The 20682-nt window shown below is 45.9% G+C and overlaps 1 protein-coding gene across 1 annotated transcript; it reads right to left on the bottom strand.

Annotated features, from left to right (window-relative positions):
• Positions 1-9378: 9378 nt before the first annotated feature.
• spef1 (sperm flagellar 1) lies at positions 9379-20682 on the bottom strand. The gene is made up of 7 exons (XM_055661592.1): positions 20516-20682; positions 19428-19539; positions 17188-17323; positions 15868-15910; positions 13368-13443; positions 11316-11412; positions 9379-9560 (listed from the first exon to the last, which is right to left on the bottom strand). Exons 1-7 carry the CDS (start codon positions 20616-20618, stop codon positions 9459-9461), a joined length of 669 nt encoding a protein of 222 aa, XP_055517567.1. The 5' UTR covers positions 20619-20682; the 3' UTR covers positions 9379-9458.

Below are 20682 nucleotides of genomic sequence, written 5' to 3' on the forward strand. Positions count from 1 at the left end.
CTGAAGTTTACAATGAGCTCCTTGGTCTTCTTGGAGTTAAGGGCCAGGTTGTTGTCAGCGCACCATGCTGCTAAGTGCTGGACCTCCTCCCTGTAGGCCAGCTCATCGTTGTTGCTGATGAGACCAATCACCGTTGTATCATCTGCATACTTGATGATGGTGTTAGTACCATGTACAGGTGTGCAGTCATAGGTGAAGAGGGAGTAGAGGAGGGGGCTCAGCACACAGCCCTGAGGAACGCCAGTGTTCAGGGTGAGGGTTGAAGAGGTGTGCTTGTCTAACCTCACAGACTGGGGTCTGTTGGTTAGAAAGTCCAGTATCCAGTTGCAGAGGGAGGGGTCGATGCCCAGGTTACCGAGTTTGGTGATCAGTTTTGATGGAATAATGGTGTTGAATGCTGAGCTGTAATCGATGAACAGCATTCTTACATAAGTGTCTCTGTTGTCGAGGTGGAGAGGGCGGAGTGAAGTGCCGTTGAGATGGCATCCTCCGTACTCCTGTTCTTGCGGTAGGCAAACTGATAGGGATCCAGTGTGGGGGGTAGGCAGCTTTTGAGGTGTGCCAGGACCAACCTCTCGAAGCACTTGGTGATGATGGGGGTAAGTGCAACTGGGCGGAAGTCGTTGAGGTTTGCTGCAGTGGAGTGTTTTGGCACTGGCACGATGGAGGTGGCTTTAAGGCAAGTGGGGACAACTGCTTGGGCAAGTGACAGGTTGAAGATGTCAGTCCAGACGTCTGTCAGCTGCGCAGCACAGGCCCTGAGCACGCGCCCGGGGATGCCGTCAGGGCCAGCAGCCTTACGTGCATTAGTCCTACTCAGTGCCACGTACACGTCGTAGGGGGTGAGTGTGAGGGGTTGGTGATCGGCAGGTAGCACAGCCTTGATGGCTGTCTCTAGATTGTCCCTGTCGAAGCGGCCATAGAAGTGATTAAGCTCCTCAAGGAAGGAGGCGTCGCTGGATGTGGGGGTGATGTTGGAGGGTCTGTAGTCCGTGATGGCCTGGATGCCTTGCCACATGCGTCGGGGGTCGGAGTTGTTGTTGAAGTGCTCCTCAATCCTGAGCTTATGGCAGTGCTTGGCCTTCCTGATGCCCCTCTTCAGGTTAGCCCTGGATGAACTGTAGGCTCGAGCATCGCCTGAGATGTCTGTGCCCTTAGAGGTCCCCTCTGCCTGCACGTGATCCACATCCCTCCATTCCCTGCGTATCCACGTGGCTGTAAACCCCTCAACCATCACTACTGTATCAGCCTCCACCACCCGTGGCAGCGCGTTCCAGACACAGACCACCCCGTAAAAACATGCCCGTAAACCTCTAGATTCCCCCCTCACCTTAAAGCTGTTTCCTCTAGTCTTTGACATTTCCGCCCAGTAAAAACAAACTCTGGCTATTTGTACCTCATAATGTTAAACACTTCTACCAGGTCTCCCCTCGACCCTTGACTTTCCAGAGAAAGCAATCCAGCCTCTCCTTGTAGCTCATATTCCATGTAACATTCCGGTAAACCTCCTCTCTAAAGCCTCCACATCCTGCAACGGGGGCGACCTGAACTGTAGGCGATATTCCTAATGTGACCCCTAACCAAAGACTTATAAAGCTGAGTCGTGACTTCCTGACTTCTACTCAATGTCCCGGTCTATGAAGGCAAGCAGACCATGTGCCTTGTTTAACGCTGTATCTACTTATGTTGCCACTCTCAGTATTGTGGACCATGTGATCCCTCTCTTCGTCAGGGCATTTGGTGATGTTGCCATTGGCCACATGTCAGCACCAGTCTCAGGACCAATGAGCGTCTGCCCATCATATGTGCCTTATTGTGTGGAAACCTCATCTCCCCACCCAGGACTCAGTGAAGACCAGTAGCTGCCGCCTACAATGATTAGCTGCGATGTGTATTTATTGTCTGACTCCTGGTTTCCTGACCCCAGTCCATTTCCCACAGTCCTTGCCCCCCTCGAGCTGTCCGTCCACATTTCTGGTGATCTCAGCACTGGAAAAACATAAACTGATCGGTTCCAGTTGTTTGCATTTCCTGTTTTAAAAGCACTTATTGCGGGAAGGTCGAGTGTCTAATCTGTGGAGGTCTGAGTCAGGCTGTGAGTGAATAACTGTATCCCAGTCACATGTACTGAGAGGCAACATCTGTGGAGAAAAGGAATAGGTGGCGTTTCAGGACGAGACCCTTCTTCAGACTGCCAGTCGCCACGGCTGTTGGCTGAACCACATTGGTCAACGTCTGTGAGGAAGGGTCGCTCCGGGAATGGGAGGGGCTTGAAATTGGGAATAGATGAGGGGGAATCACATCCCTGAATTACTGAAGTCCAATTAGCCCACAAACCTGTAGGGATTTACAGTGTGGGAGGAAAGTGCAGCAAGGAGCGAGTTGAGAAACATCTTGTGTGGATGGTGGTACCAGTCAGGTGGAGTCCGGGAAACCTCATGGGCCGGGTTCCCATTGGATCAGACTTGGACAGATGCTGCCCTTTGGTCTCAGGCTGGGTCGGGGTGACATTTAGGGCAGAGCCGACCCTGACCCTGAGCAGCCTCGGTTGGTTGACTGAGGGAAAGGCAGCGGATGCAAGATCTCTTGTCTGTAATTTCCCTGAAGTCAGGATTTTGACAGCTCACATTTTGATATTATCTTTGCTATCTTATCTGCTCTAACGCTGGTTACCGACCTGAGAACTCGTCAGCAGCATTTAATGGTGAATGCAGTTAGTTCCTGGAACAGATGCAAGCAGCTTCTACTGAAAAACAAGGTGCAAAGTCGTTAGATTAGACACTAGGAAGTTGAAAACAACGCAGCCACGTCACAGATCTGTGTCTCATTCTTAAGAAAACTGTAAATCGTGGTTAATAAAATGATTCAATTGTTTTAGAAAAACATAAAAATGTATTGATCAATAAACGCGTGTACGACACAGATCTTCATCAATACAGTTTAGGGGCTTTTAATTTGAATGTTATTTAAACTAAGGAAAATAATGCACATCTGCAGGTCCCGCTGGAAAGTCCCGCGCTGCCCCTGTCTGACCCACGGGACCAACAAACAGGTCCATTCGTTGGTCCTTACACTATTATAGGTTGCCTGGTATTACTGAATATTCCTCGTCTTCCCAGCGTGGATCCATAATCCACAACCCGGTCCCAGTTGCTGACCTGGACCCGACTCAAACCTGGCATCGATTCCGTCTGAAGGCAAAGGCCGAGTCACTGACGACTCATGGGTGAAGAACGCGGCCTTAACCAGGTGAAAGGTAGAGTTGGCCCAGTCGCATCTACTGGCTCCATCTGACGCGCGTTCTGCAACAAACTCAGTCAAGGCTGACGGCGAATCGTCTTTCTGACTCATTCTGGTGTTTCTGGAATAAGGCTGCCCGGTGATCGGCAGCGGGGGGGGGGGGGGGGGGGGGGGGGGGTTTGGGGGGGGGGGGGTTGTTTGCGGGGGGGGGGGGGGGGGGATGTTTGGGGGGGGGGTAGGGGGGGGGGGGAGTTTTGCGGGGGGGGGGGGGAGGGGCTGGGGGGGGGGGGGGGTGTTTGCGGGGGGGGGAGGTGTTTTGCGGGGGGGGGGGGGTGTGGGGGGGGGGGGAGGTGTTTGCGGGGGGGGGGGGGGGAGGTGTTTGCGGGGGGGGGGGAGGGGCTGGGGGGGGAGGTGTGCGCGGGGGGGGGGGGGTGGCGGCGTTTGCGGGGGGGGGAGGTGTTTGCGGGGGGGGGTAGGTGTTTGCGGGGGGGGGGGAGGTTTTTTGGGGGGGGGGGGGGGGGTGCTTGTTCTCCAGGCTGGGCAGCAGCACCACTCTGCTCCTGAGACCTCAGATACAGGAGCACAGATGTTTAATCAGAGCTGATGATGTCCAGAGTTCGCGGAATCTTTGATATCAAAGCCAGGACGTGCCAGATCCACAGAAGCAAATGAAACTCTGGACCTGCAGCCAACCCTGGCGGGAGGGCTGGGCACGGGGCCAAGTTTGTGTGACGGTCCTGGCCGGGGCCGGCGATGAGGAGCTCGATGCCATTCATCTGTTCGCCATTTCCCCCCCGAATTATCGGTTACATTGAAGGGTTTGAGGCCAACACCACTACATATCTGCAGCTGTGATTAGACCCAGACGTTACTGTCTCATATACCAAACCCTGCAGATCACAGCCCCCAGAGCGAGAGAGAGAGAGAGGGGCCCTGTTCACTTTAAACTTTAGACACCCCACACACCGGGAACAATACAAGCGCTGATACCTCCAATTATTGTTCCAGTAGCTGGCATCATTGTACGCAGCAACAGCCTGGAACAACAGGCCGCGGTGACACGAAGCCACGCAGCTTGCTGGAGACAGTGGGTAATGACCATTCATCTGCTCCACTTGCCAAACATCTCATCACCAGTGGTGAGATCCCTCCATCAGCATCTGACCACAAACACTCACTCACACAGACACGGCTCCTGGCATTGCACCAACACTTCACCTTAAAGAAAGGATTTGCTTGGAACTCATCTTCCCCTCTTTCAACAAGACGACAAAATGCACTCATTATTTTAAGCCGTGAACTACACATCACCACCTGATCCCTCATTAGGAAGTGGGGAGGTGAAGACCAGGTGACCATGCTGGATGGACCTGCCTTGTTAACTGCCTGGTCATTGTTATATCTTCACAAGGACCAGGACACAGCCTCGCTGCTCGCCCTTCACTGTTCATCAGTTCATGTGATAGGAGCAGAATTAGGCCATTCGGCCCATCGAGTCTACCATTCAATCTGTTGATTTATCTTTCTCTCTCAACCCCAGTCTCCAGCCTTCTCCTCATAACCCCTGACCCCCGTACTAATGAAGAATCTGTCAATCTCTGACTTAAAAATGCCTAATGACTCCATCATCGTCTGTGGCAATGAATTCCACAGATTCACCGCCCTCTGACAATAGACATTCCTCCTCATCACCTTTATAAAGGTACCTTCTTTTATTCTGAGGCTGTGCCCTCTGGTCCTAGACACTCCCAGTAGTGGAAACTTCCTCCTTTTCCTGTCCCTTGAGGTTGGTTGTCACTGTGAGCAAAGTCAGTAGGTTTTGACACACGGGGTGGGTGTGATGTTGTGAGTTGTGGCTGGGTTTGGCTGGGGGACAATTGGATCTGCTTTAATCCACAATGAAATCCAAACTCGCTGCACGAGTCCCATGACTCCAATGCAGGGGCAACATAAAAGTTGATGCAGTAACCTCTGCATCTACACAAAGAGAGAAGACAAATCACAGTCAGGAACAATGAGGAACTTGCCAGTTACAACGAGGAACTAAGCCAGTTGCAAACACTGAAATAAGCTTCTGGTTCTACTTTCAGGAAGAAAATATAAATAATTTACCAGAAACAACAGGGACAAGAGTAGAAAGAAAAGGGAGATGCTAAAAATGCATTTCGTTGTCTCTGTACTGTACACTGACAATGACAATAAATTGAATCATTTCATTTCATTTCAAAAGGGGAAAGTAAAGGAATTAGTACTTGTAAATCAACATGAATTTAATGGAACTAAGAGGGTACAAATCCAATCACACAGTGGACAAGAAGCCAGCTGTGATGCATTGGTTGATATCTTCCACAATTCTACTGAGTATAGAACAGTTTGTGCAGGTTGAAGGTTGTGAGTGTTAGCTCACTATTTATAAAAGGGGGACTTCAGAGCAGTCGGCTAAACATCAGCTACAGGGAACATCTTGAAATATGTTATCATTTGATAGCGGAACACATAGAAAATAATAAGAGGATTAGACCAAGTCTAGAACCACCCCTCTCCTCAAGAACAACTATACGACCAAATCCAGCTCTGTCTCCAGCGAGTGGTGGGTCAGATCATGAACAATGATGAGACAGAGAACTTAGTGATATGGTGTCAGGACAATAACCCTTTCCTCAATGTCAGCAAGATAATCAACTTCAGGAACATGGTGAAACATGGGACAGTTTCTTCCCAGCTGTTATCAGGCAACTGAACCGTTCTCTCATCAGCTAGAGTGCGGTCCTGGAGACATTTGAACCATCTTTAATCAGACTTTTGCAGACTTTATCTTGCACTAAATGGTCTAGCCTTTATCCTTTACCTGTGCACTGTAGACGGCTTGATTGTAAAAGTTGATTTTTCTTTGACTGGATAACACACAAACACATGACAATAATGAACTAAACTATAACCAAAGTACATGCCCTAATCAGCATCATTGGTGCTGTTGGAATGACTGAAGGTTTCCAGTTCTTGGTGTCAATATTACCAGCAATCTGTCATGGATGAACCACATTGATGCACCAAGTGCCACCAACACGGCTATTTACTGAGGAGATTTGGCATGTCTCCCATGGCCCTTACAAGCCTCTACAGATGCACTATAGAAAACATACCATGTTTCAGGAACAGCTCTGCCCAAGATTACAAGAAATTGCAGAGTGTTGTCATCCAGGCCTCTCACTAGGAACTCCATCTACATTTCACAATGCCTTGGAAAAGCAGCCAAAATTATCAAAGACTTGTCCTACCCTGGTCATTCCTTTTTCTCCTTGCTCCTGTCCACATAAGGTACAGAAGCTTGATATCACTCACCACTAGACTCAGGAACATCCCCTCTGTTAGGCACATGGATATGCAGGGAATGGAGGGATATGCATCATGTGCGAGCAGATAAGAGTTGGTCTTGGCATCATTTCCGGCACAGACATTGTGGGCCAAAGGGCCTGTTCTCGTGTTGTACTTTTCTGGGTTTTATGTCCCACATAAGACATTGGTGTGGAACGTGAAACTCTTTAGGACCAGGAGTAATTGAAAATGGGATAACAGAGTGGGAATGGATGGGAGATTTGGAGAAGGAGTGGGTGAGCAGTGGGCACACATGCATCAGTGCTGGGCCACAATTATCGCCACAGCCCTGGGCTTTGCTCGGAGCCTGGGCCACGTTACTGCTTGTTTCCTCAGTCACTGCTCAGTCTGGCAACACGCCCAACCCACATGGTTCTGTCAGCACTTGCTTGAATACCTTTGATCAGAGCATTCTTCACAGTAATGGACACCATCACTGATGGGTGGGACAGGACTGACTCACTTCCACCACAGACCAGTCTGTCTGGGAGATCTCTTCACACGGAACACTGATGAGCTTTACTGAATCGACCGACCAAGGGAGTCCAGCACTGAGGGGAAGAGAGACCATGAGATTCTTCCTTGCAGCAGCACAACGGGTTTGTGAGCACACTACTCAATCGATAACATGATAAACAGGTTCAGTAAATAAAATAACACAATGTCGTGCAAAACAAAACCAAGCTGAAAGACCCTAGTGCAACCAAGATGGTTCATGTTGGGGTTTGTAGTGTTCAATAGCCTGATGGTTGTTGGGAAGAAGCTCTTGGTTTTCAGACTCCTGTACCTTCTTCCTGATGGTAAGAGTGAAATGAGAGCGTAGCCAGGGTCCTTAATGATGTGACTGCCTTCTTGAGACAGTGCTTCCTAAAGATCTCTTCGATGGACTTGTGATGGACCGGCCAGTGTCCACCTGATTTTGTGATCTTTGTACCTGAGCGTTTGAATTGCCGAACCAGGCTGTGAGAACTTCAGGGAGACTTTGTTCCAGGTGTACAGAGTGTTGGTGAGGAATATTGTCACAGTTTAGGTGCCCCCAAAGCTGAAAAACAGGTTTAGTAGCATTGGAGACCGTCCAAAGGGAATTCACTGGGATAATTCCTCCCTTATCAAAGGCTAGATGGTTTTGGTTGTGTGATGTTGAGTTTGTCATTCGCACAAGTACGGTGAGGTACAAGTGCAAAAACAATCTTGCATAACATGTCTAAACACCAGACTGTTTTAATATCACTGACGTATCATTTGTCCGGCACGGTGGTGCAGCGGTAGAGTTGCTGCCTCACAGCGCCAGAGACCCGGGTTCCATCCTGACTACAGATGCTGTCTGTACGGAGCTTGTATGTTCTCCCTGTGACCTGCGTGGGTTTGCTACGGGTGCTCTGGTTTCCTCCCACACTCCAAAGACGTGCGGGTTTGTAGATTAATTGGCCTGTAAATTATCCCTAGTGTGTAGGATAGAGCTAGTGGTCACATGGACTTGATGGGCCGAAGGACCTGTTTCCATGCTGTATCAGTCAGTCTGTGTGTCCTCAGTCAGAGTGCGTCAGTACACAAGGCCAAGTTTGTCCCTGGTCACAATTACTCACATCGCTGGGGGTCGGACAGTGTGTTGTTGTCTCCCCACTGTAGACGAGAGATCTCCGTTCCCAGAGTTGTTTCCCCTGAGAAGTTGCAATGGATTATTTATCTGCTGGGAAATATTTCTACAATTATTAAAGCTACAGTTGAAGCGATCCCCCTAATCTCTAGCAATGTCTCCGACAGTTAGCAAATCCTATTGACCCAAGACTTAAATGCCAGTTTGATTGGTGTAACATTCTGCTGCCATGTAAAGTTTGCAACATGTACAGATTTCACAAAATTGTAATAAAAGGAATGTTCAGATAATTATTATTAATAAAACTTGCTTATTTACAGAAGAATATTTTTCTAAATCATGTTATTTTAGAAGTTTAATCCATACGTAAACCATGTGGAATTTATAAACTCACAGCTTCAAAATGTAAATATAAAACTCACATAACTGGAAGTGCTGGGTGCTTATTAAGGGGTTCAGAGATTTGTTGCTTATTTTTGCAAATCTCTGATGCATGGTAACAATTGAGAGGAAGGCTGAGTAACCCTTTCTCATGGGGAGAAACATAATTACATGTTCATATTTCCACGCTGACCACGCTCACAGCAATCATGCAAAGAATTTGCCTTCCTCCAGACTTCTGTACTTTTGGCAAGCAGGCAAGTTTGGAACCATGGAGTTCCCGCATTCCTTTGGTTAGCTGGGGATCCTGAACGCCATCAGTAGACACAAAAAGCTGGAGTAACTCAGCGGGACAGGCAGCATCTCTGGAGAGAAGGAATGGGTGACATTTCGGGTCAAGACCCTTCTTCAGACTATCCTGAACACCAAATGGCTCATCGGGCACAGCATTCTTGTGGGGATAATGGTGATGGGGAAGTGGGTGTGTGAACAGGGCCATGAGCTAACACTGCAGCACTACCTCCTGTCCTGTCATTGATAATGTCACTTCCTGCATAGTCCAAGTCCTACAGGTTTATGGATTAAACCCTGTGTGAATCAATCCTGTTATATCTTAACTCAGTGTTTGTTTAGTATAGAGACACAAAATGGGTGCATGCTAACCATTGATCACACCAGTTCCATGTTATCCCACCTTCTCATCCACTCCCTGCACACTGGGCCAATTAACCTACAAACCTGCACTGCTTTAATCCAAGTGACAAAACACGCAGACACACATCAGGTGCTTCAACATAAACAGATATAAGTTTTATCAAATCTTTGTCCACACAGATGTTCATGGTTTCTCTCAGTTTAGTTACTGTTAATTTGCTTCCTGTTTTTTCAAATGCCTTGTCAATTCATCAATCCTCAGGTCCTTCAGCTGAACCAGATGCTCCAGTCTCAGCACTTTCATCTGCAGAATCTGATGAAACAAAGAGTAGATTTTCAGCATCATTGGCACAGGAGCAGCACTGCACACACGCTGGGCCCTGACTGAACCCAGGACCTTCACTTCCCATTAAATACCAGCTCTTGTACAAGACCTTGGTGAGGCCACACTTGGAGCACTGTCTTCAGCTTTGGTCACCCTGCTATAGGAAGGATGTCGTTAAGCTGGAAAAAGTGCACAGAAGATTTACGAGGATGTTGCCAGCCACATTGAGGCTGTTCTACCACGAGAGGCCGGACAGGCTAAATATATGATGGCGAGGGGAATAGATGGGGTGAATGCACAGTATTTTACCCAGAGTAGGGGAATCAAGAACTAGAAAAGATAGGCTTAAGGAGAGAGGGGAAAGACTAAATACAAACCTGATGGTGATGATTTTTTCACTCAGATGGTGGTGGGTATATGGACAAGCTGTCAGAGAATGTAGTTGAGGCAGGCACATTTAACAACACATTTGGACAGGTACGTGGATAGGAAAGGTTTAGAGGGGTTTGGGCCGTGCATGCCAGTGGGACTAGAATAGATAGGGCATCTTTGCTGGCATGGGCAAGTTGGGCCGAAGGGCTGCATGAGTCTAGAATGTTGAGGGGTATCCACTCACATTAATGCTTTCCTCTGTGAACATCTTGTAAAATGTGTTGAGACTATAGTTTTGTTTCCATTTGAGGATGTGCAGTTGATGTGAATGTATGTGGATGTCTGAGGCAAGGCCAGCAAGATGGACATGTTCACACCACGCAGTGTTTGGCAAAGGGATTGGTGAGTGGGAATGCTGAGCTACACACATTTGTAATGTACAAGTAATCTGATGATTCACTGTAACGTCAGTCACACTGCTGTGTGCAGCTGTAACCCGTATGACCACAAACCACAGCTCAGTTTCATTCTGGTCGAGGAACAATCATTCCCTCTCTTCATCATCAATAACTACCACTCCTGACGCAATCACTGCATTGTGTGGCAGGGGTAGAGGTCACACTGGGGCGGAAGGACGTGACACAGTCTGCTCCTGCTTCTTGCCCATACAGCACCAACACACTCACTCTGTTACAGACCAGCCCTTCCTCTACAATGTTCAACTTGGGAAATGGTTTACATAGCCTCATCACTATCAGGAAATATCAGCACAGCATCCAATCTGACTGTCGACACACCCATGCCTCAGAGAAGCAGAGAAGCTTCCCTTTCCTGTGGCTCCCTCCCACCTCTGCATCAAAAGGCTCTCAAATGTGTCAACATATTGCCTGCATTTCTGCTCTCCCCCTTTCCTCCCCCTCCCACCCAGCTCCTCCCACTCTCAATGGACACCTGTAACCAGGGACATCTATGCCAATCCTATTTGCCGGCAATAGGCCTGTTTCCCTCTTCATCTTTCCTAACCCATGTACTTATGCCAAAGCCATTCAAACCTTGGCATAGTACCTGCCTCCACAACCTCCCTCCTCTGGCTGTTCGCTCCACACCACCACCACCCTCCACGAATCTCTCCCCTCTCCCCTAAACCTGTGACCTCCAGTAGTAGTGGCCCTGCTGTGGGCCAGATGACTTTGCATGGTATGTGTAGTCACTACTTTGCTTCCTGCTAGTCTACAGGGTGGCTCCACCAAACACATCCATCTGACACACTAACTGTGCTGCAGGGTCTAGGAGCAGGGGCAGTGACAATCGTTACCAATGGTGCGCGCTGACAGCAGTACAACGTCGGAGATAAAGGTGACTGCTACTTACCTCCACAGTCTCCCGGAAAGCCAACAGAGCCTGATCTTTCTCCTCTAGTAAGAGACGTACAGCAGGATCCAAGTGGGAGTACTGCTCACACAATGATCTAAAACCAGTGAGGCAAGGGAAACTCACTCAAAGGATAATTTACCACCAGGAATGCAGTGACATGAACAGTAAGACCAGGGAACTGATTGTGGACTTTGGAAGAAGGATGAGGACCAGTCTATATCGACGGGACGATGGTGGAGAGAGTCAAAAGCTTCAAATACAGTATCTCGACCTGAAACATCACCCATTCCTTCTCTCCAGAGATGCTGTCTGTCCCGCTGAGTTACTCCAGCTTTTTGTGTCTATCTCTGAAGATCTTTCTTGGACCCAATACACTGATGCAATTATAAAGAAAGCCCATCAACGCCTCTACTTCCTGAGATAATTTATACTGATTCCCAAACCAGACTTCAGTGAGTTAGTTCCACAGTGCGGAGACCAAGGTGGAATTGTGGCAGCAGACCTAGAGGAACCAGCTGGCCATTAGACTGGTTCACTTCCTTCCTCACACCCAATGATGAAGAATGAACAATTTGCTGAGTCCAAAGCATAAATAGCAATTGATGATTGAGCAAGGTTGTGTCAGGGAACCTCTTTGGTTAAATTCAATGAAAAATTTAAAAAAAGATCTGTTTTTTACATCTTGTCTTTTCGGAGTTCCAACCTTGTTGATGGACAATGAACTATCACAGCCGTGATGTTGACAGTGCAACCAGCAACAGAACAACACCCATTATAACGAGGAACATTGATTCCAGTTACTCTGCCCAGTGATAGAACCCAGAGAAGTTCATGCTCTTGTGTAAGACAAACATTGATTCAATGGGTCTATCAAAATGGAGCTCAATACATGTGTTGCTACATACTGTATTATTTCCATAAGACAGAAGGAGGCCATTCAGCCCATTTAGTCAATGCTGGCTCTCAGAGAAATCCCAACAATGCATTCCTCTACTTATTTTCCTGTACACTACTTTCTCTTCAGCCCATCATCTCCCCAAACCACTGTCTAGAGGGTGGTTTACAATAAACTATTTATCAGCAGGTTTGTGGATGTGGGAGGAAACCAGAGCTCTCAAGAACACTCACAGAGACATGGGAATGTGCAAACTTCACACATATAGGGGAAGACCAGCAGCTCTATCATAAAAAGGGTGATACATTTCTACACCAAGATCTTTACTACTACACTGAAGCGGACAGTGATGTTGGCTGAGGTACAAATACATCCCGTGTCACCAGGAGAACCCGTCTGAAACTATCCAAGTTCAGAATGCAAAAGAATATGAATCGTTTTATCACTGCCTGTAAGAATTATAAAATGGAATACAATCTGCAGATCATTTTGAAATAAAATAAAGATGTTTGTATAGAAACCAACAAAGCTAACTGAACTTTGATGGCCTGGAAAATTCTGTTACTTTTGCTTGAGTGGAGAGATCATTTTCTCACATTTTCACCATTAAACACTCCTGGATCTGGGCCAGAACAAGTTAAATACAGAGTACACTTTCCAAACACTGCACCCCAACAACTAGCAACAATCGCCCATTCTCATGCCATTTATTCTCAGGACTGACAAACTAGAAAATGAATTTAAATCAATTTATTCTGTCCACTCTAGAAGAAATGTAGCATTCTTAACGGGGATTACTGAACCTCAAACATGGAACTAAAGAAGGTAACTTCCAACACTGTTATGGTAAGATAGATCCTGGAGTAACTCAGCGGGACAAGCAGCATCTGTGGATAGAAGGAACGGCTGACGTTTCGAGTCGACACCCTTCTTTAGAACCCAACCCGAAATGTCACTCATTCCTTCTATCCAGAGATGCTACCTGTCCCACTGAGTTAGCCCAGAAATTTGTGTCTATCTTCAATGTAAACCAGAATCGGCAGTTCCTTCCAACACTTATGGTAGGTCTAGGTGGGTGAGCATAGTTACTCGATCATCTATAAAAGGTGACAGATAATTTAAATCATTAGGAAGAACATCGTATTCTTAAATACCTTTGATTGTTGTTCCATGGTTGTGGGTTGGATTGGCATCCGTTTGCAAATTGTGGCATGCCTACATGAATGTAATCTGGGGAATAGAATGAAATTATCGTAGATTGTGCATGTTTGTAACAATACAGAGCCTATTTTTCTCCGCCAGGCCCCAGGTGGTCAAGATGGGGAGACGTACCTCCAACCCCTTCACCCTGAACACAGGATCCCCCCAGGGTTGTGTCCTTAGCCCCCGACTGTATTCCCTGTACACACATGACTGTGTGGCAAGGTTCAGCTCCAACTCCATCATCAAGTTTGCTGATGACACAGTGGTGGTGGACTTGATCTCCGATAACGATGAGAAGGCCTGCCGGGAGGAGGTGGCTGATCTGGCACTCTGGTGTCAGGACACAGTCTCCTCTTGAATGTCACAAAAAATAAGGAGCTGATTGTGGACATTAGAAGGGCTCAACATCCAAGGACGTATATGCCACTGGAGATAATTGGGACTACTGTGGATAGGGTGAGCTGCTTTAAATACTTGGGAGTCCACATCACAGAGGATCTGACATGGACAACATGCACTGCTGCACTGGTGAGTAAGGCAAGGCAGCCCCTTTACCACCTCAGGCAGCTGAGGAAATTCAGAGTCTCTCTGAGGATCCTTCAGTGCTTCTACTCTGGGCTGTAGAAAGCATCTTGTCCGGCAACATCACAAACTGATTTGGGAACAGCTCTGCCCAGGACAGGAAGGCTCTGCAGAGAGTAGTGCGTTTGGCCGAACGTACTATGGGAACTACACTCGCCCCCCCCCTGCTGGACCTATACACCAGGAGGTCCAGATCCAGAGCCAGCAACATTATGGGTGACTCCCACCACCCCAGTAATGGACTGTTCCAGCTGCTACAGTCAGGCAAACGCCTCCGCTGTCATGCTGTGAAAACAGAGAGGATGAGACGGAGTTTCTTCCCACAGGCCGTCAGGAATGTAAACTCTTATCTCACCAGGGACTCATTTACTGTTGTGTTGTGTCCCTTGTAAAAAAATATTTTCTAACATGTAAATACTGATTCTGTTCTATCCTGTAGTTTTTGCACAATTCGCAGGCATTGCCACTTTCATTTCATTGCACATCTTGTATGTGTATGTGACAAATAAAGTTGACTTGACATATTTCCTACATACACTTGCCTACTGTACAGTGTGGTTTTATTGTCCCAATTGATTTACAATACAAAATGTTTGGTAAAAAATTAAATGATTAATCAATAATTATTTGAAAGGTATATATTATCGTAGTATTGTTAAATTGCACCACTAGATTTTAATTTAATTAGTGTGATCTTGTTAGTCTCGGCAATGTTACTCAATGCAGCATTTTGTGTCTATCGTAGGTGTTAAACCAGCATGCAGTTCCTGCCTACACAAGGAATTTGAGGCCTTGTTTGCAGTGATTGGATATTTTTTCTATTCAGAGCATTTCAACAATTCAACAATTAAATATTTCAAATGTTTTAAATACATTTGGAGACAAGGTCACACGCTGAAGGCATGATATTTTGCACCAGCAACAGCTGATCAAATTGCACAATTTCCCTTGTGTCGGGTCCAGCCACTTCCTACACATCATATCATTGGGATGCTAAAAGTCCAGGCCCTGTTACAGCTATAATCCCATCACCAACAGTGAGGTTACAAATTGCTCACTTGCTTTGTCCATTTATTAGTGAATTTGTTTGTATAAAATCTTAAAGCTGCAGTCGCCCTTGAAGAGATGTGTAGCCTTCAAACACCACACAACTCTCTCATCCAGAGCTTCCAAGAAAAGGATTTACATTTCCTTACATGTTTACCCCATTGCTTGCAATGATCAACGTAGAAATACCTTGAACATATCTTCCTAGAATATAGATTTTGTTTAAATATATGCCACCTAAGAATCGACACTGCCATTATTACCAAAGACAAGGACAGTGTCAGCATTGGTGTCCCGATGGGGACAATATCGCCAGCCCTTCACTGTCTGGTTCAGTATCCACAAGACGGGACAGTCTATAAACATCCATCCACACCCAGAACAAAACATCCTGATGGATTAATTAGAGAAACCAGAAGTCCTTTCATAGAACTCTGATGGCTAAAGGTTTGGTTTTCTAACTGAAATATTATTTTTTTCCGAATGCTACAATATTTGTAATTCATTATTTGAACGACACAGCATGGAAACAGGCCCTTCGGCCCACTGAGTTCATGCTGAGTATCGATCACCCGTTCGCAAAGGCACAAACGTTCACCTTTTTGTGATGTTGGGAGAAAACCTATGCAGTCGCAGGGAGAACGTGCAAACTCACTCAGACAGTTAGGATCAAACCTGGGTCTCTGGCGCTGTGCGGCAGCAGCTCTACCCGCTGCGCCATTATGGTTTGTAATTCCTTTAGCTGATACTTAAACACTGATACCACTCCTTCAAAAGGGCAATGTTAAAGTTGAAGTTAATAGAAGCAAGAATACAACTCACCTGGAAAACTATAAGCAGCTTCATTAGTGTAATCTTCCACATCCTGTTAACATGAAGGAAACACCAAATAAAAATCACTGATCCTAAATGTCATCTGTCCATTCCCTTCACATGTGCTGCCTGGTCCGCTGAGTACCGGCTCCAGCAATTTGAATTTGTCCAACATATGGAACCCTATGGAGTAACTTCACAGTGGGGTGCTGTTTACTACAGGAAAATGTGCCCTCATTGTTTTTGCGATCTTTGCTCTCAGGGTTAAGCTACTGCCTTAAGGATGCTCAGATCTGCTGCTGAATTACATCATCTTATGCTTTGTAACTGAATCATATCAGGCTGACAACACTGGATCCCAGCTTGTGTTGTACCCAGCGGGTTGCAAACTGTGGAATCAAATCAGTGGACAAACTTGTTTCTTTCTGTGGACTGATGCTACTGAACTAGTCGTGCCCCTTGTCTGGTGGGAGGCATGGACTCGGGAAGCTACCAATTCTTGGGATCTTCAAACACCCAGATGCACCAATGCAACCAAAATTAACGGGCCTGGAGAAGCAGGTCAAAGCTAAAGGAAAAACACAAGCCCAGACTTCCATTACATTTCATGATCTTATGCCAAATTATAGACTGTGAACTTTCAGTCATTCTTCCACTTGTTCAACGACAGTGTATGTAACGTTCCACAATTCCAATAGAATTAGCACCAAGCACCATCACATTGAAGAAATATGACCATGCTTACATTTATTACAACTGTGAACCTTGAGACTTAGAGGTTTTAAAGAAGGAATCTCCTTGAGTACGAGGGCAGACCGACTTGAACTGAGGTTTCTTTCCTTTGGGATGGAGGAGATTGAGAGGATAATTAGTAAGATCATGAGCGACCTCCACAAGGTGTAGGAAGGATCCATGTCCCTTGGTTGAGTACAGTAATTGGGGATTGTGGGGTTGTCAAGCAGTGCCTGTGTCACTACACCAGCCCTTTGATGGGAGAGACACGAGCCTCTGCTGAATGTCCCCGACAGTGTCCAGTATTGGAAGCATGAAATATACCAGCAAGCTGCCAAATGAACAAAGTAATTCAACTAGAAACTGTGTAAAAAGATGTTTTTGAATGACTGCTTCTGGTTTTGGATCTGATTTTTGAGCAAGGCTGGTGGAGATTGCAAGACCCTGCCTGAGCTGAGAAGGAAGGTTGTTTTAGGAGATTAGAGACATCCCGCTGAGTTGTTGAAATTACTTACATAATTCCAGTTAGAGGAAAGGTGTCTGAACAGCATAGTTTAATATGTGTACCTGTGTACGAACAAGGAGTCTATTTCTTACTTGTTTCACACTGAGTTCCTCCTCGATCTTCTGTCTCAATGTATACAAAACCAGTTCAATATTTCCAGGAGAACTCTTGACCAACTTTTTCAGCATTTCCTCCGAAATATGAAAATGAAATTTGGAAAATACCTTCCTGTGTAAATGGATTATGAAATATATCAATAAGAATTTAAAAATAAAAGACCTGATTTGGTGAAAATAATAATTTCTGGATTAAGAATCATAGTGTTGTACGACACAGAAACACCACATCTATGGCAAGCATTCTTCCCTTGTACGCTAGTCTCATTTACCCACATCAGATAGATAGATCCTTGTGCTTCTCGGTCTGAATGTCTCTTATGTGGTGATTGTATCTGATTACAGATATCAACCTCTAGAGAAACACCAAAACATGTGGTTGCTGGAAATCTGAAGTCATTCAACCATCTTTGAAAGTCACTATTGTATTTCATTTAATAATGTAATTTGATATCCATGATTCCATAATTCATGTTATGTAAGATTTCAGGAAGGGAAAATGATGTAATATGTAAGCACCTTGGTGGAGACGATTCTCCATGTGCTGACATTGGGTTGAATGAGAAACAGAGACTGTGTAAACGCTTTGTCAATGGGAGAGGAAGGGAGAGCAATGATAAATTCCTCAGCAGAGAGCAACAATGCTACATTCTATGTGGTAAATGGAAGTGGAGTTTCTGCTCCTTTTCACCACCAGTGGGAATGTACAGTTTCACCGTTTCTTTCACAGTTTGGGTGCTTTGGGATAACGCTAGAATTAATGCATAATGGATAGCCAGCTGCTTTATCCAGCAATATTCACTGTGGCTAGAACACAGAGAGAGTGCAGAAGCTACTGATGTGCGACACTGTAAACAGCATGAGGACATGTTTCTGGTATGTGGACAGCATGAGGACATGTTTCTGGTATGTGGACAGCACAGCAGACCATCATCTCACTGTGGACCCACAATGATCTATCTGCCAAAGGTCACAAATAAATAATAAACAAAAATGGGGCAGTAACTTTATATTGATATACTTGTGGAATATCTGTTGTATGGAGCCCCTGCAATCAGATGAAAAATTACCTTTAGGCAGTAAGAGATAGACTGTTTTATCCTTAAAGTAGTCAGCAATAAAAGGGGAAAGAAAGTTCAAGAGCCAGAGAGGTTTTGAGGAGAGATTCAAGAGCTTCGGCCGTTGGCAACTATGTTTGCCACGCTGACCATGGCCACCAGCTTTCAGCCATTCACTTTAGTGATCAATAACTCTCTGCACAATCAAACCACATAACCTCACACACAGGAGACACATTGGTGATTCCATCATTAGGACATCCTCTTTCATGCTTTATGGGGTAACTTTGCCAGTCGCCCATCACACAGCAACTATCACTTGGACTATTTGCAAAGTGCCACCAAAACACTGGTGGAACATCCAAGAACATCCTGAAATGAGGGTTCAGGTTCTCCCTTATTGGTTGTATCAGTCAATGTCTTCAGCCACAGGATGGTGAATCTGTGGAATTCATTGCCACAGACGGCTGTGGAGGTCAAGTCAATGGGTATTTTTAAGGCGGAGATTGACAGATTCTTGATTAGTATGGGTGTCAGGCGTAATGGGGAGAAGGCAGGAGAATGGGGGTGAGAGGGAGAGATAGATCAGCCATGATGATTGAATGGTGGAGTAGACTTGTCGGGCCGAATGGCCTAATTCTGCTCCTAGAACTTATGAAAGTGGAGGGATGGTTAAGATAACAGGAAGCAAACTGAGCAGATGCCAATAAAGAGTCATCCACAAGAAACCCAAAGCCCACAGGATTGCATCGGCCACTTTGCTGGAGGCTGCCTGGACAATGGCTTCACCAATGAGTCATTTCATTACCCTGTAAATCACACTGCCTCTGAGCAATGCTAAGGAAGGCCAATCAACAGTCATTGTATCACAAATTATTTCTTCATTATATTTACCAAAGAAAATGTTTGACAGTGGGTGCAAAATTCTGCCACCACTAATTCCAACTTATTTTTCTTTTCTTTTCAGTATGTTTAATTGGAAAGGCCAAAATAGTGGGTCCACTGCAAAGCAAAACCAGTTTGTAGCAGACAGCAAAGTGTTAATTATCAGTAATGCTGGAGTAACTTAGTAGGACAGGCAGCATCTCTGGAGAGATGGAATGGGTGACATTTTGGGCCGAGACCTTTCTTCAGACTGTTAATTATCAGTGCACTTGCCTGTTTAATAACTGCCAGTTACTTATTTTTTGCTGGGTAGCATTTGCTGGGATATAGTTGTGCAGTTCTATCAGTCTGGGCAAAAAGTGCTTCACCACTTCTGCAACCATAACTAAAGAGTAAAAAAGGAAATTAATTGATATTTGATTCACAATAATCAATAGCAATGAATGAATAGTCTGTTACCAGACAGATCATAAGCCAAGTTTACCAACACTTTTGTCAAAGCTTGCTTTATAAAGTTATCACACTCAAAACAGTATAAATCCATTTCTTCACACAAAAGATGATTAATAGGAATGATTTACCTAATATGCACCGGATATATCATAGTTACTATGGCTACAAATGTCCAAACTGTGCCGTCTATAGACAAGATCCAATATAACAGAACAACCATAAATATATGTCCCATTGTATCTTGTGCTTTTCATATGCAAATCATGATAAACGAATGCATGGCTATAACAATGAGATGAGATGGTGATCAGAAGGTGGACCCATCACAGCTTGGTTGGTTTACCAAGAATGTACCACCAATTAAAGACCTTTATTTATGTTTTTACAGATTGGAATTTGGACAGTACTTGCTCTTCCTGCCTACCTCTAATTACTTTTGAACTGAACGGCTTGATACACAATTTCAGAAGGCATTTGGGTCAACCACATGGCGAGCCTGGTGTCACAAGCAAGGTAGAGCTGGGCAGATCTCCCCCTCCCATTCCCACACTGACCTTTCTGTCCTGGGCCTCCTCCATTGTCACAATGAGGCCAAATCCAAATTGGAGGAGCAGTATCTCATCTTTTGCTTGGACAGCAGTATGAATATTATTCTATCTAATTGTGTAACCCTTGAATCCCCTTCTCTCCGTCCCTCCACATTCTCAGTCGTTATACTAGTTATACTGTCTCCCTGGTGAGTTTCACTGTCTGTATAACTGGTTATCACCCTCCCCACAGCCAACAATGGACCATTGTGGGCTCCATCGTTACTCTCGTCTCCCTCTCCCCTGACTCTCAGTCTAAAGAAGGGAGTCGACCAGAAACGTCGCCCATTCTATCTCCCCCCGGACCCGCTGTTACTGCACCTCCGTCGCTGAAGTCCCGGGCGATGCAGCGTTTGGGCCGCGACAGCGGGACCTGGTCGATCCAGGAGTAGACGGTGTGTAGCGCGGCCTGGGACAGCGGCATGGCGGGGCCTGGGGCCTGGACACTGGACACAGAGAGACTGGACACTGGACACAGGGGACTGGAC

This window comes from Leucoraja erinacea, chromosome 34, assembly GCF_028641065.1.
Source record: "Leucoraja erinacea ecotype New England chromosome 34, Leri_hhj_1, whole genome shotgun sequence".
In the NCBI taxonomy this organism is placed as follows: Eukaryota; Metazoa; Chordata; class Chondrichthyes; order Rajiformes; family Rajidae; genus Leucoraja; species Leucoraja erinaceus.

What these genes read in the sequence shown, in the direction of transcription:
- spef1 (XM_055661592.1), bottom strand. Translation starts at nt 20,618, where the DNA reads ATGCCGCTGTCCCAGGCCGCGCTACACACCGTCTACTCCTGGATCGAC. An exon ending in AACTGGCAGTTATTAAACAG is followed by an intron (nt 17,324 to 19,427) that starts GCAAGTGCACTG and finishes CCATTTACACAG; the next exon opens with GAAGGTATTTTCCAAATTTC. An exon ending in AGCTGCTTATAGTTTTCCAG is followed by an intron (nt 13,444 to 15,867) that starts GTGAGTTGTATT and finishes TCTATTCCCCAG; the next exon opens with ATTACATTCATGTAGGCATG.